The sequence below is a fragment of the Physeter macrocephalus genome, chromosome 12 (genome assembly GCF_002837175.3).
Source record: "Physeter macrocephalus isolate SW-GA chromosome 12, ASM283717v5, whole genome shotgun sequence".
Classification (NCBI taxonomy): Eukaryota; Metazoa; Chordata; class Mammalia; order Artiodactyla; family Physeteridae; genus Physeter; species Physeter macrocephalus.
The window spans coordinates 17,147,043-17,161,122 of record NC_041225.1 but is presented as its reverse complement, the minus strand read 5'-3'; the positions used below and the strand labels follow the sequence as shown (position 1 = coordinate 17,161,122).

Genomic DNA, 14,080 nt, shown 5'->3' with positions numbered 1-14,080 from the left:
CCTCTCACTGTTGTGGCCTCTCATGTTGCGGAGCACAGGCTCCGGACACGCAGGCCCAGCGGCCATGGCTCACGGGCGCAGCCGCTCCGCGGCATGTGGGATCTTCCCGGACCGGGGCACGAACCCGTGTCCCCTGCATCGGCAGGCGGACTCTCAACTACTGCGCCACCAGGGGAGCCCTAGGCTAGATTCTTAAAGGTGGGTTTTCTGGCTCACAGAGCTTGTGAAGTTTTAATTTAATACACAACTTCAAATGACCCTCTGTAAAGGTTGTACCAGTTTACACTTCTAAGGGCAGGGTAGAGACTATTTCTCCACCTCCTCATCAGCACTAGGTGTTATCAGTCTATTTTTAATTTCTTTTTTTTCAATCTGAGGGGTGAAGAATGTCAGTCATGTTTTACACCTTGGTCAGCAAGTCCTGGTCATCCTAATGTGACATGCCTTTAGCCACCTGCACCCAGGTCAGCCCTCAGCAACCTCTAACCTGACACCTGCAGCACCTCCTCCCCCCAACTCTCTCCTCACCCTCTCTTCCCAAGTCATGGGTCTAACCACGGAGCTTTCCTCTTTAAAACGTCCCGATGCCTTCCCATTATATTTAGAATAAAATTCAAAGTCCTGCGTGAGGCATTTAAGTCTCCTTAGATTCTGGCCAAAATCAACATTTCCGCCTTCCCAAGCTCATCTGCCACACTCCTTCCCTCCCTCTGATATCTCCAGCCCCACCCCTGCCACCTGGTCCCTGAGAACATAAGGGGCTTTGATCCTCTGCAGTTTCTGTGCCCAGGGGATGGGCGGGGCTCCTGGCCTGCAGTGGGTGGCCCTCAGCTGTGTGTGTGTGTGTGTGTGTGTGTGTGTGTGTGTGTGTGACCAGGTGCTGGGAAGCCAGGCAGGTGCTGGCTGTGGAGATTGAAGAGCCTTCAATTGGAGGCTTGACTCCAAGGTCCCACCCCTCAGGGGCTGTGGGATTCGGAGCCATTGAGTTTCTCAACCTCTGTGTCTTAGCTTCCTCCTTTGTAAAATGAGGTTAGTAGTAACTCACGGGGCAGCAAGAGCATTTTCACTGCCACCTGTGATATACAGTCTCACATGGTACAAGTCATACTTCCCTAAGGAGGTACCGAAACCTCCTCTGGGCGGCGGAGACCAGCGTGTGGTCATGGACTCTCCTGTCCTGATTCTGCTGAAGGCACCACTGCGTAGATTTGAGACCCCAGAGAGAACGTGTGCAGAATACTGTGGGAGTCACGGACCACCACCACCTCCCTGAGTGTACACAGGGGTCCTAAGAGGGGCGAGGAAGAGAGAGCGTTTGTAGGGGTCACAGCTGCAGTTCTGTGAGTCCTCAGCTCAACAGGGTGGCACCAGGGGAGCCTCCCTCATCCCAAGGGGGCCTCCCACGGGACAGGGACGGGATGCAGGGACTCTGGGGACAGGAGCTGGTGTGGGTGGAGGGGAGCTGAGCTAGCCGGGGAGGGTGGGTGGTGGGTGGGAATCTCTCAGAGTCAGTTTGGGACTCTGCCAGACGCACCCGGGACACAGCCCACCCGGACAGTGGCAGGAGCCGGTCACAGGAGAGCTCTGCCTGTCCCCCACCCCCTCCTTCCCAGACCCCCAGCCCCTGGGGAAGCACCCCCGCCCTCAGCTCAGACGCCCTGCATTCAGGGGGACAGGAGACAATGCTGACTCAGCCCAGAGGTGACGCCGTGTTCTGAAGTGACCGCAGTGAAACTTAGGCCAAAAGACTTGCCCAGAGGCACCTGGCATGTGACCCGGGGGGCTAGGGGGAAGCGGCGTTTGGGGCTGTGTAGACCACTTTTGCGGCCAGTGTCTTCACTGTAATGCTCTGCCGGGGGGAGGTATCAACGGCGGGTGGCTGTGTGCTCCGGAGGACACATGGCAGTATCTGGAGACATGGTCGAATGTCACAACTACAGTGTGAGGAAGGGAGATACCACCAGCATCTAGTGGGAGGAGGCTAAACGTCCTACGATGCACAGGACAGGCCCCCAGCGCCCCCCAGCAGAGAATTATCCAGCCCCAAGCCTCGGTAGTGCCAGGGTGAGTAACAGTTGCTTGTCACTCCATGGTAAGCAACGATGGGAGGGCATGACGTGTGGGAAAGTTGTGGGGTCATTCCCCTTAACGTGATACGGTGTGCGATGTAGTGAATGAAGGTTAGGGATCCAGAAGCCTGTGTCCAATGCCCTCTTGGTGACACATTGGCCGTGTCACCCTGAGCAAGTCCTCTACACAGTGAGGCTCTGTGTTTCCATCTCTGAAATGGGGATTGAAAGTATTCTGCGTTACAAGGTGAGTTGTCAGGGTCTTTATGAATATGATACTGCTCTGAAAACCGAGACCTAGTAACCCTTAGCTGTTAACGTTTCTCGAGTGATGAATCGGGGAAAGGTCCCTACCTGTCTGGGGTTGGGAGGGGGAGGCGTAATAGAGGAGGGCAGATCCAAGCTCCGTGGACAAGAGCCATCCCTCCACTGACTGGCCCCTCGGTGGCCACTCGAGACAGAATTCCACTCGAGACAGAATTCCAGCTGTTCCTGGAGAGCCACCAGGAATCCAAGGTGGGGTGACTGTTTACATTCTGAATTGTAGGAGGATGCCGTGTAATATAATAGTTTCACTACTCTTCCTCCTTTGCTGAGCTCAATTATTTTCGAATTACAGTGCATTTCCATCCCCATATGCTTATAAGGTCCCAGTTATATCACCTGGCAGGTAGTGGAGATCAGCTGTCTCTGTACTCAGAGAAGGACTTTGGTCATTGCCTTCTGCTTGGAGACGGTCTTTTTTTTTTTTTTCCTGTTTTTGCGGTACGCGGGCCTCTCACTGTTGTGGCCTCTCCCGTTGCGGAGCGCAGGCTCCGGATGCGCAGGCTCAGCGGCCATGGCTCACGGGCCCAGCCGCTCCGCGGCATGTGGGATCCTCCCGGACCGGGGGCACGAACCCGCGTCCCCTGCATTGGCAGGCGGACTCTCAACCACTGCGCCACCAGGGAAGCCCTGGAGACGGTCTTAATTGCACACACAGTGGTGTGTGAGCAAATGGACTTTCAATCTAAGCTCCTCCGTCACAACTCTGTGCCCTTGGAGCCTGTCACTGGCTTCCTGGTTGCCACCATGAGGTGTGGGGTTCAGGCTGGACACTGGGACAAGTTCTGCCAGCCTTCACATGCGGAGACCCGGGCTTAGCCCCTGAACTCAAGCAAAGAGCCTGGCCAAGTGTCTGACCCTTGGGCCCCACCCCCAGTACACGTGTCTGCCCGTGATCAGATGCCTGGCCCTGCACATCCAAATCAGGTCAATGAGTAGGTCAAGGGAAGGTAGGTTTCAGGGGAGCTGGGGTGACGAGATCCCAGCAGTGCCTCCTGACTTAGAAGGAGGGAAAGGAGTGAGGACCGGTTTGCCCTGGTGGCCGAGAAAGAGGCTCTCAGATGCAGTGGCTCTCCTCCCTGAGAGCTACATTTTGCCACTGAGCTTAGAGAGGCAGGTTCTTTGCCCTTGCTGATCTGTGGTCTTATTTAGGAGAGGAAATGGAAGCAGGAAGAAGGATTCAGGGTAAGCCATTGGAGAATGGAAGAGCAAGAGTAGGGGTGTGGAGGGCAGCAGGCGAAAAAGCAGGTGGTCCCAGAACTCCAGGTGCATGGAGGTCCGAAGGGAAGTGAAGAGGATGGGAAGGGAGCTAGATCCTTCTCCAGGTCACTATCCAAGCGCCGCGTGAGTTGTGATTATCTTAGAGTGGCTTTTGTGTTTTTGTTTCGGTTTTTTGCTTTTGATTGGAGAATGATATAAATGCAGAGACGGGCACGTGCTGCTCAGTGAATTTTCAGACATGGAACACACTCCAGACCAAGAAACAGAATGAGACCAGTGCCCAGAGGCCCCTCGGTGCCCCTTCCAGTGGGCTCTAGAACTCATTCCTGGACCGTGGCCGTGTGTCAGCAGTGGAAGGACCCCTCTATCTAGGAGAGCCTGCGTGCCTGCGCTGGAGGGGTGCGCTGGGATAGAGACGTCCTTCCTCTCTGTGGACTCAGCATCTCCCATGGGGCCTCTGCTCACCCAGTACAGTTGATTCTTGTTTTTCACGGTAGCTGCGTTCTATAAAGTCACCGCAAACACTGAATTAGCGAGTCATGAACCATCGCTCCAGGGGGCGATAAAGGGTTAGGATCCTGTGAGCGCGCAATCACAACATTTTTCTCAAGTGATTGATACATAACCTTGTTTTATGTGTGTTTCTGTTTAAAGACAGCTTATCTAATATGTATTGTTGGTTCATGAGCCTCCAACTCCCAGCCAACAACAGCATAACTCACACCTGAACGAAGCTCATCAGAAACACGTATCTTCTCCGTAACACACATCACTGCTTTCTTGTGCTTAGGGGCACCAGACAGCACTTCTGGTGTTGTAGATATGGGGGCGATTTTAGACAGTAAAATCACCAAGAAAAAACACAAAAGTGCAAAAAATGTGACCCTAAGTACACTGTGAAAGGACCCTTTTTTACAGCCTGAGAGCAGAAACATGAAAGAAGCATCCCCTTGTTCCACATCCACTGGGAACGTGTTCATCCCAGGACTCAAAGTTTTCATTGCTCTGTGCATGTCTGCAAATGACCATGAAGGGTCAAGACTATTGATTTTGGGGGTTATAAATACGTTTTAGCGGGTAGGCGAATTGTCCAATACAGAATTCCTGGATGAGGGCTGACTGTGTTTGTTGGATGAACAGAGGAAGGAATGGTAAGTTTCTTTCGGAGGTGGAGCTAGGACACAGCCGCATCGCAGTTATTAAAAATGGGGGCTTCCTCTGCCAGAAACCCTTTCTCATTCTTAAAATGCTCGGCACGGCTTTACAAATGCTCACGTGAGCATTAAAAGCCCAAGTTCTCTGGTAGCATCGCACGGCCTGGCTGACAGCCAGAACCGATACAGAGCGACAGCAGACTTTGCCAGCTTGTATAGATCAGGAGCTGTCCATGTAAGGTGAGACTGACAGTAGATCAATAAATACTTTTTAAAAAACCTTCAACTTTCATACAGGGAGCCCGCAGTGTGGGTGAGGCTCATGTGTCCCCAGCGTCCCCTTCCCCCGCCCCAGCGGTCCCCTTAGTGTCTCTCCGGGCGTATGGTCACCTCTGTGTAAACCAGGGTGATGGCAGAGGGGCTAGAGAGGAGACAGAAACAGGGGACGGCTCTGGCCTCGGCTCGTTGTCGCGAATGCTGGCGATGCTTGCACTTCAGAGCAGAAATCTTAGCAAACTCGGGCCCCCCATCCACAGAGAATATTGTGAAGAGCTGGGAATGAGCTGTGGATATGCGTTTTTAAGATGACAACGTAACAAAAGAGATTCGAAGCTGTGTGCCAGGGTGTTAACATAGCTCTCTTGGGCTGTGTTGATTTCTGAAGAACTTTTTTCTCCTCCTTTCTGCTTCTGCTTTCTGAATTTGTACATTGTGCATGTGTATTTTTATGAACAAGAAAGATATTTTATGAAAGGAAAAAGATTCTTTAAAATTGCTGCTCCAGAAGCAGCAGCATCTACCAAATGTTTACGAGGTGTAAGAAGCCTGCTGTCCTATTGTGTGGTAGCTTAGGGCGGAGTATCTGCTTTATTTTCTTAGCCAGAGGGCAAGAAACGGTGGTGGTTTACATTGTACAGCTCATTGCCTCTCACTCAGAAGACGGTGTTCTTTTTTTTTTTTAAGTTATTTTTTCAAGTTTAGTTGATTTACAACGTTGTGTTAATTTCTACTGTACAACAGAGTGATTCAGTTATACATTTATATACATTCTTTTTAATATTCTTTTCCATGATGGTTTATCACAGGATTTTGAATGTAGTCCCCTTTGCTGTACAGTAGGACTTCGTTGTTTATCCATTCTATATATAATAGTTTGCATCTGTTAACCCCAATCTCCCACTCCATCCCTCCACCACCCCTTGGCAACCACAAGTCTGTTCTCTATGTCTGTGAGTCTGTTTCTGTTTCGTTGATAAGTTCATTTGTGTCATATTTTAGATTCCACGTATAAGTAATATCATATGTTATTTGTCTTTCTCTTTCTGACTTACTTCACTTAGTATGATAACCTCTAGGTCCATCCATGTTGCTGCAAATGGCATTATTTCATTCTTTTTTATGGCTGAGTAGTATTCTGTTGTGTATATACACCACATCTTCTTTATCCGTTCATCTGTCGATGGACACGTAGGTTGTTTCCACGAGGAGATGGTGTTCTTGATGAGTCCCAGCTGTGTCCTGGCTGTCACAGGGGGTGTAGACCCCTGTTAGAGTCCCACCCTCGGGGTCCCCAGCCTCCTCTCCCCACTCTCTGTAGGAATGCTGCCTATGCCCTGTTCCATACAGCTTTCTCCAGTGAGTTGTAAAATACTCTTTTTGGCTCGTATGGGTCATCCAACTGCATGGCATAGGAATTCATCAGAGCTGTGTCAGTGCCGTCATGGTCAGAGTGACACCAGTGCCAGGAGCCCGACACTGAGCTCCCCGGGAGCCGGGGAGCCAGCTGGAGCGCTGAGATGCCGGGTCCACCTTGGCCTCGCACAGCCAGCCACCATTTGCCCCTGATTTAAAGCCCAGGGTGGAAATGTTGTCTCCATGTACATTTAGTCTTGCCCGAAGCATTAGAATATCTTGTTGACTGAAGTAGTGAGTTTCAACCCCTAGTCGAAGCCCTCTCTCCAGTCTCCCTGTGGTGCAGCAAAGGCCAGCACGTGCTGGGTATTGCTGGGAGGACCGTGTGACCAGACATCTGGGGCCAAAAGAGAGCAGAGGGCACGACCCGCCACTGGGCGTGAAGGAAGGATCTAAGAGGAAGTGAAGGGACCCCTTTAAGAAAAGTCCAGAAAGACAGATTATGAGGACTCTCTGGAACGAGGGATGGGAAATGCAGACTTTCTGTAAAATACGCAGTCACCCAGGCTGCCTTCTTTGTGCAGGGCAATCACTGGGTTCCCTGGACAAGAAATAAAATCTAAAATTACATTGTAGATAAGCTAATATTAGAACAGCACTTGGTATGTAGTCTCTGCCGTGTGTTTGTTTAGTAAATAAGTTCTAATGACCAGAAGCACATGTCAGGGCTTCCCTGGTGGCGCAGTGGTTAAGAATCCGCCTGCCAATGCAGGGAACACGGGTTCGAGCCCTGGTTCGGGAAGATCCCACGTGCCGCGGAGCAACTAAGCCCGTGCAGCCAAAAATAAATAAATTAAATAAATTAATTTTAAAAAAATAATAAGGAAAGCATATGTCAGTAGGGTGGACCGTCAGCTGGCAGATGTGTTGGGGCAAATGTCTCAAGAGTTCCAGAGGATCAGGAGGGAGAGCATGTCCAGCTAGGTGACCAGAACAGGCTTCATAGAGGAGGTGGCATCCGGGTGCCGACTTGGTGGATGTGAGGGGCTGGTCCTGGTGCCAGTGTCCAGCTGCAACCGAAAGTGGGGTCTGGCTGCTCGCCTCTCAAAAGCCATTAAAGAGGCCAGGTTGGTGGAAAGTTAAGTTTGCTTTATTTTGGATGCCAGCAACTGGGGTGGGGGGCACCTGTCCAAAGGCCGACTCCCCCGCCACTGACAGTCAGGGGGCAAGAGCTGTTATAGACAGAGCGCAGGGGCTACACGCAGAAACAGCACAGTCAGCTCTGACGGTCATCGGTGGTCTGACCAGCGTCATCTTGATTGTTTTAGGTACAGTTAATCTTTAGTTTCGGGGTCGGTTTGTTTCCGTGTCTTTGAGGCCAGTTCTTGGAATTGTGGCAGCTTGTGTCATGGAACTTCCTCCACCTGGTGAGGGTTTCAGTATCTATAAGATAGCTCACAGGAGACAGCTCAGAATATTATCTATAGCCCTTGAGGAGGAACTCAAGGTCCCTGACTTTGCTTACTGCTTACTGACTCAACTGTTATTATTTGGTCTCCTTTGACTGTTTTCCTTTGCTTCTGCATTTTCTCACTTCTCGGATTAAACTTATTCTTTGGCTAAAGGTTTTCCGCAGACAAAAGGCAGGCGGGGGACATGGGGGGCAAGGACCACAGGGCCCTGATGCGTTTCACAGCCTGTCCTGGACCGTGGCCACAGCCTCCCTCCTCACCCCCCCGCCTCCGGCCCGCTGCCCCCCTGCTCAGACTTACTCCTCACGCAGCCTCCAGAGTATACCCAGGGTTTAAAGTCCCGTGGCTCCCCGTTATAGACAAGAAAAAGGCCAGGAAGGCCCCCTCCGTTGGCCTAGCCTGCGTTTCAGCCCCTCTGGGCCGGCCTGCTGGCAGTTCTGCCTTCTGCCCCCTCCACCTGGGAGGCCTTTCCTTACCTCTCTGCTCAGCCTAGAAGGTTCCTTCTCCAGGTCCTAACCACAGACAGCATCCTCAGGTCCTACCCACCTGTGTTACCCTGTGTCTACACAGCACGTTGTGAAGTGTAGCATTTTCCAGTTTCCATTGAGTGACCTGTTTTTGCTTCGTCTCCTCCACTGGACTTGGAGCTCTTTGAAGAAACAGGGTTTTTTTTGTTTTTTCACCTTAGCATTTAACACAGTCCTGCCCATAGCAAACAATGAGTGAATGAATGAATGGGAGGGAGGAAGAAAGGAAGGCGGACGGGGAGTAGAAATGCTAGGCTCTGGCTAAGAATAGACATAGGGCTGGATTACACATTTGGAAGCAATCTGAGCAGATCTGAGTGTTGAAGGTCAGGAGTGGAACAGAGAACGTTTGGGGAAGAAGAGAAAAAGGCTGAGCGTTGGGAACAGGAAGCAATTCCAGGTTTAGGAGCAGGAGTCCAGCAGGGACCTGCAGAGGGGATTCCCAGGGTGGACAGGCCTCCAGGATGGGTTAAATGGCCACATCCGAGCTTCAGGGGTAAAGTAGCTGGAGGATGGGAGAGTCCTCTGATCTGTGGTCCAGTGGTTGGGCGGATGGAGAGCGTAGTGCTCGCGTTGTGTCAGGATCCAGGATTAGCTGAAGAGACATGGGCAGGAGCCGTTGGAGTTGAGGGCAGAGGAGGGTCGAGAATGGGGCTCCAAGGGGGTGGCGAGGCAGCCTCCTGGAGATGTTTTGTTGTTGTCGTTTTGAGCTGCGGGAGACCCAAGTGTTTTGCAAAGCCATGGGGAAGTGGTCAGCGGCCAGGGAGGGCCTGAGAGGCCGGAGGGGACAAAGGGTAAGTTGAGGAGACAGAGCAGGGTTTGCAGGGGCCAAGGACAGGTCAGTGCATGTGAAACTCAAGGTTTCTCTCCACCTGCCGGGAGGCCGAAGCTCGCAGGGTGGTGGCTCTGTCTCTTGCCCCTCCTTGGTGACCAGGGAACTGGCAGAAGAGGACTCCACGTCGAACTGGAGGCAGAAGCCAAACCAAATAGAGTAAAATTCTAAACATGCCGGAACAAGGGGTGGCATCTGTCAGGGCACAAAGAATGAGGACGCTGACTCGCCCTGGCCGTCCTCACGTGTGGCTGTGACCCGGGTGTGGCCTGTACCTGCTGGCGGGGCTGCCCTGTGGACCCGGGAAGCAGGAAGGAGCCGGGTGGGGTTGGAGGTAACCGTCCACTTGCTTTGTGGGCTGGCTGGCAAATATTCAGAGAGGACTCTTCGTGGGGAACCCTTGGATCCAGGGTGCTTTCCAGAGACCTGTGAGAAGCCACTTATTTAATCATTCCGTTTCCGTGAAAAAAACAAACTGGCTTCTTTTTTCTGTTGATGAATATAATAAATTCTCATCATAGAAAATACAGAAGAGTCGAAAAGCAAGGGAAGCGGGGGAATGACCCACAGTTTTACCGCCCAAAATAAGCACTGTGAACATAGAAGGAAATTCAGCAAAATATTTTGGTTTTAAAGGCATTATTTCTCTTCTCTCCCAAACATCAAGGGAAACAGCCACGGCTTACTTTTGGTGTCAGTCTCCACAAGGGAAGGTTGTGCTTATAATTTCTAAAAGAAAAGAGAAGAACGTTCCAAGTAAATCGGGTATTGGGTAGTATGTACTGCTCTAGAGTGACAGGCCTATATTAAAGAAACCTGACCTATTTATGTACTGACTCTTATCTCATTCTCTCAGGTATCCCATAGGAGGAAAGTGACTTTAAAATGTGTGTATAGGAGCAGTTGCATTTGATTCTTTGTGGCTCAGGCTGGAGGAGCACATAATCTCTTTGATTTTTCTTTAACTGAGAAAACAAAGTCCCTGACAGCAAAGTACTAGTGTCACCAGAGAGGCTCCCAGACCTCCTTCCGTGCCACCGTCTCCCAGAGCCCCTGCGCTGTGCTCTCTGGCTGGGAAAAGCCACAGGGGGGGCTGAAGGAGACCAGGATTGTTTTGCATAACCCGTGCCTTTACCCACAGAGAAGGCAGCAGGGCCTGGGACCGACGGCCAGCCCGCGCCGCCCTGGATCACCGTCGGGCGGCAGAAGAGGCGAGGGGCCCCGGAGCAGCCATCCAGCCAGGAAGACAAGCCTGGGGCCGGGACCTTGAAGTCTGACACAGGAAGGCCAGCCAGGGTGCCCGAGAGAACCCAGGTGCTTAGAGCAAACCTCCCCTGTCCCTGTGCACGCAGGGGAGAGCCCCCGGCGGGGCTGGGACCCGGGACCCCGTGATGGCCTCATGTCCTGCACGGTCATTACGGGCGCTGTCGCCTGTGACGACTGCTGCTGTCTGCCCTGTGCGTGTGCTGGGCGGCTAGGGCGTCAGCGGAGCCGTGGATCCCTCCGCCAGTGGACACAGCCCTGTGCTCCCGGCCCCCCCCATGCAGCTCGGCATGTGGAGAGAGGGACCGGCAACAGCTCCATCTCGACTCGTTTTGCACTGACGACCGAGTTCTGCTTTTGCTGCTGTGCTGGCAACCCGCTGGGGCCCTTATTCCTCACCCAGGACTGCAGGGCGGGACCCTGGGGTTCCCTTTTACACTCCGGACTGAAAACAGCGTTACCAAACCCAAACGACTGCGCTTAGAAGCAGGCTGAGGCTCACAGCTTTTGTGTCCCCCCCAGTTGCCATGGTAAATCCCGAAGCACATTCCAGCCGTGCGGGCAAGTGAGCCTGAGCCTGCGGTAGAACCTGCTTCTCTCCATTTCAACCAAAACCACAATCATACCCAAGCTTGGAAACCCTCCTGCAGGCTTAGGGAATTCATAAAACAGATATTCACCAGTGACCCCGGCATCCATGATCATACCAAGTGTCACAGAAGTCTCAAAACTATTTCCAAACACAGTTCATTTTGCCTTTCCAATGGAACCCTGCTGCCTGACATCTGGGGTTGAGGCCAGGGCTGGGGACAGGGCAGAAGCCAGGACGCCTGTGTGTGCCCAGGAGGCCTGCACGAGTGGACTCCAGCATCCTGGAGGCCAGGTGGCAGCCGGTACCCAAAGCAGAGCTCCCCCGAGAAAGTGCCAGCAGCATGATTCACGTTGACAGAAGAACCTTGTGGCTCATTGCCTTTGGTTAGGTTTGTCCCCGTCTGAATCTCAGGTGACAGGACAGCGTGTGTCTTTCTTACGTCCTCACAGGAGTCCGTGAAGCAAGCCGACTTCGTCCGCAGCAAGTCTTTCCTGATGGCCCCTGCCAAGCCCGCTGTGGACCAAAGGCAGGGGACAAAGCTCCACCTCCAGGAGGGGCTGCAGAGAGGGATCTCCTTGTCCCATCAGAACTTGGGTATGAAACCCGAAAATAGTACTGGACACTTGGAAATGCATTTCCGGGTTTGGTCCTGCCATGTTTTGTTCTGTTTTGTTTTTCTGAATTACTTGCCACGTTGATATTTTAAAAACAGCTTTTATTGCCATAATCATTTACATGGTAAAAAACTCACCCATTTTAAGCATACAGTTCAGTGAGTATATATTTACTGAGTTGTCCAACCATCACAGTCCAATTTTAGAACATGTCCCTCACCCTAAAAAGCCACCTCATGCCCATTTACAATCATTCACCATTCCCACCCCCCAGCTCTCTATTTTCTGTCTCTCTCTCTCTATTTGCCTCTTTTGGGACATGTCTTATAAATGGCATCATAAAATATGTGTTCTTTTGTATCTGGCTTCTTTCACTGAGCGTAATGTTTCTAGGTTCATCTTTGTTGTGGCATGTATCAGTATTTTTAAATTTAGTTTTCGTTGTGGTAAAATACACATAACAGAATTCACCATCTTAACCCTTTTTTAAGTGTACAGTTCAGCAGTGTTAAGAATATTCACACACAGAGTTCCGGCAGCTTTATTGTGAACGTTTCTCTCACCTCACTGCATCACTGGAACTGTTTGAGCCTGCTCTGAAGTCTTTTTAGCGCATAAGTTATTCCACGCCGAAATCTTCTTTACACGTTTACGGGCTTTATGTTTGAGACCACGGTTAAGACCTTGGACCTGTAGTTTAAAGGCGTGCAAGAGGCTTAAGTGCAAATCCAAACTCATTTCTCACATTTCCGTTTGTTTTGTCTTCTCTCCAGCAGCCCAGTCGGCAGTGATGATGGAGAAAGAATTGCATCAGCTGAAGAGGGCCAGCTATGCCAGCACAGACCAGCCATCCTGGATGGAACTTGCCAGAAAGAAGTCGCAAGCTTGGAGCGACATGCCCCAAATTATAAAATAGGTTAACAGTGTGCTGGTAAAGAATGCCACTACCTTGACGGGTCACTTTCTTTAAAACTGCCACTAAATCAAGGCAAACAAACTGTGAAACTTGAGTGATTTTATCATCAGGTTACGGGAGAGCGAGCTCGGGGAAGAGGAAGAAACCAGGCAGACAAGTTGGACGGACACATCGCCAAGGGCCTGGGCCAGAGGTGCCCGAAGACAAGAAAACCATTGAAAAGGGCCAGGAACGAGGCTCTGTGCCCACAGGTATGAATGTGAGTCTTTCAGAATCCCCAGGATAAAGAAGGCTCGGGCAGGGAAGCAAATGCAAACGAAGCGTGGATGCAGAACTCGGAGGGCCGTGTGTCTGCGCCTCCATCTGAGATCAGCTGTGTCTCTGGCCATTGTCCTGCCTGTGGAGCCCATCTTCTCCTTTCATGTTTACCGTTAGGCATGACATTGATGGTAAAACAGGGATGCCGTTTCCAAGAGCAGCTATAACACGGTCCGTTTTCCTGAAGGCAGCTACTCCAAGAAGGAGTGGAAGGAACACAGCAGGGTTCATCAGTTCATAGACTCTTTCCAAAATTAATTTTTAAACTTTTCCACTTGGCATCTGTGTCCCTCACTATTGCACAATGCATTGCCTGTTCAAATAAAAGGTTTCAAACCTGCTTCCGTGACACGTGTTATTTCCACGCTATTTCTACTCACGTTGAGAGAACGTCCTCTAGCAACTGAGTTAAACGCAATGTGTGGAATTTCATTTAATATAGATCTCATGTCAAATCTCAGTTGGGTTGATTTGGGAGTTTGGGTTGTATGAGATCTTTTTTTTCCCCGGTAAAATTTTGGTCTTTGTTTTTGAAAATCAGAAGCTACTGTAGGTTTTTTGCTCTTTACAACTATTTGGTACAACATATTAAAAATATAAAATTTCCTTTAAAGTTGCAATTCTTTAACATCTCATTAATCTAACCTGTATGTTTCTGTTGAAAACTAGGTTATCAGTGCACTAACCAGGATGATCCATGAGTGGAGAATGTGGAGAAGCCAGGAGAGTAAGAGCATATATTTGGGATCTCAGAATTATGTCTCAATTATATAATACCTCTATTTTTAAAAACCTTTCCAATTTGTTCCTTTGAACAAGCTAATCTCCATGGGAATGTGTATAGCTGGGGACATTTGGCCATCAGAATCAGTAAGACGTCATATATAATTTGATTTTATATACCCTAAGTTCTGCTCCTTTTGTTGTATTTTCCAGCTGTTAGAACTATACAACGTGGTCAGGTCTACCTGTATTGAAAAAGCCCTGGGATAGTTGTTCTTTCCCCAACCAAATTGATCTGTTAACTGCATTCACTTAGAGAACATCAATGCCAAATTCCATGGTGAATGTGCTCTAAATGAGAACTCCCTCCATCCAGCCTTGCTCCAAAAGCTTAGACGTGCATAGTTTTAACTAGGAAAAAAA

General features: G+C 50.5%; 1 protein-coding gene across 1 annotated transcript in view; it reads left to right on the top strand.

Moving 5' to 3' along the window:
- CRACDL (CRACD like) overlaps positions 1 to 13,259 on the top strand; it is a 125,742-nt gene extending 112,483 nt beyond the window's left edge. The window contains exons 8-10 of the mRNA XM_055089060.1: positions 10,373 to 10,545; positions 11,536 to 11,680; positions 12,477 to 13,259. Coding sequence (XP_054945035.1) covers positions 10,373 to 10,545; positions 11,536 to 11,680; positions 12,477 to 12,616 — 458 coding nt within the window. The 3' untranslated portion in view covers positions 12,617 to 13,259. The remainder of the gene's footprint in view (positions 1 to 10,372; positions 10,546 to 11,535; positions 11,681 to 12,476) is intronic.
- Positions 13,260 to 14,080: the final 821 nt, after the last annotated feature.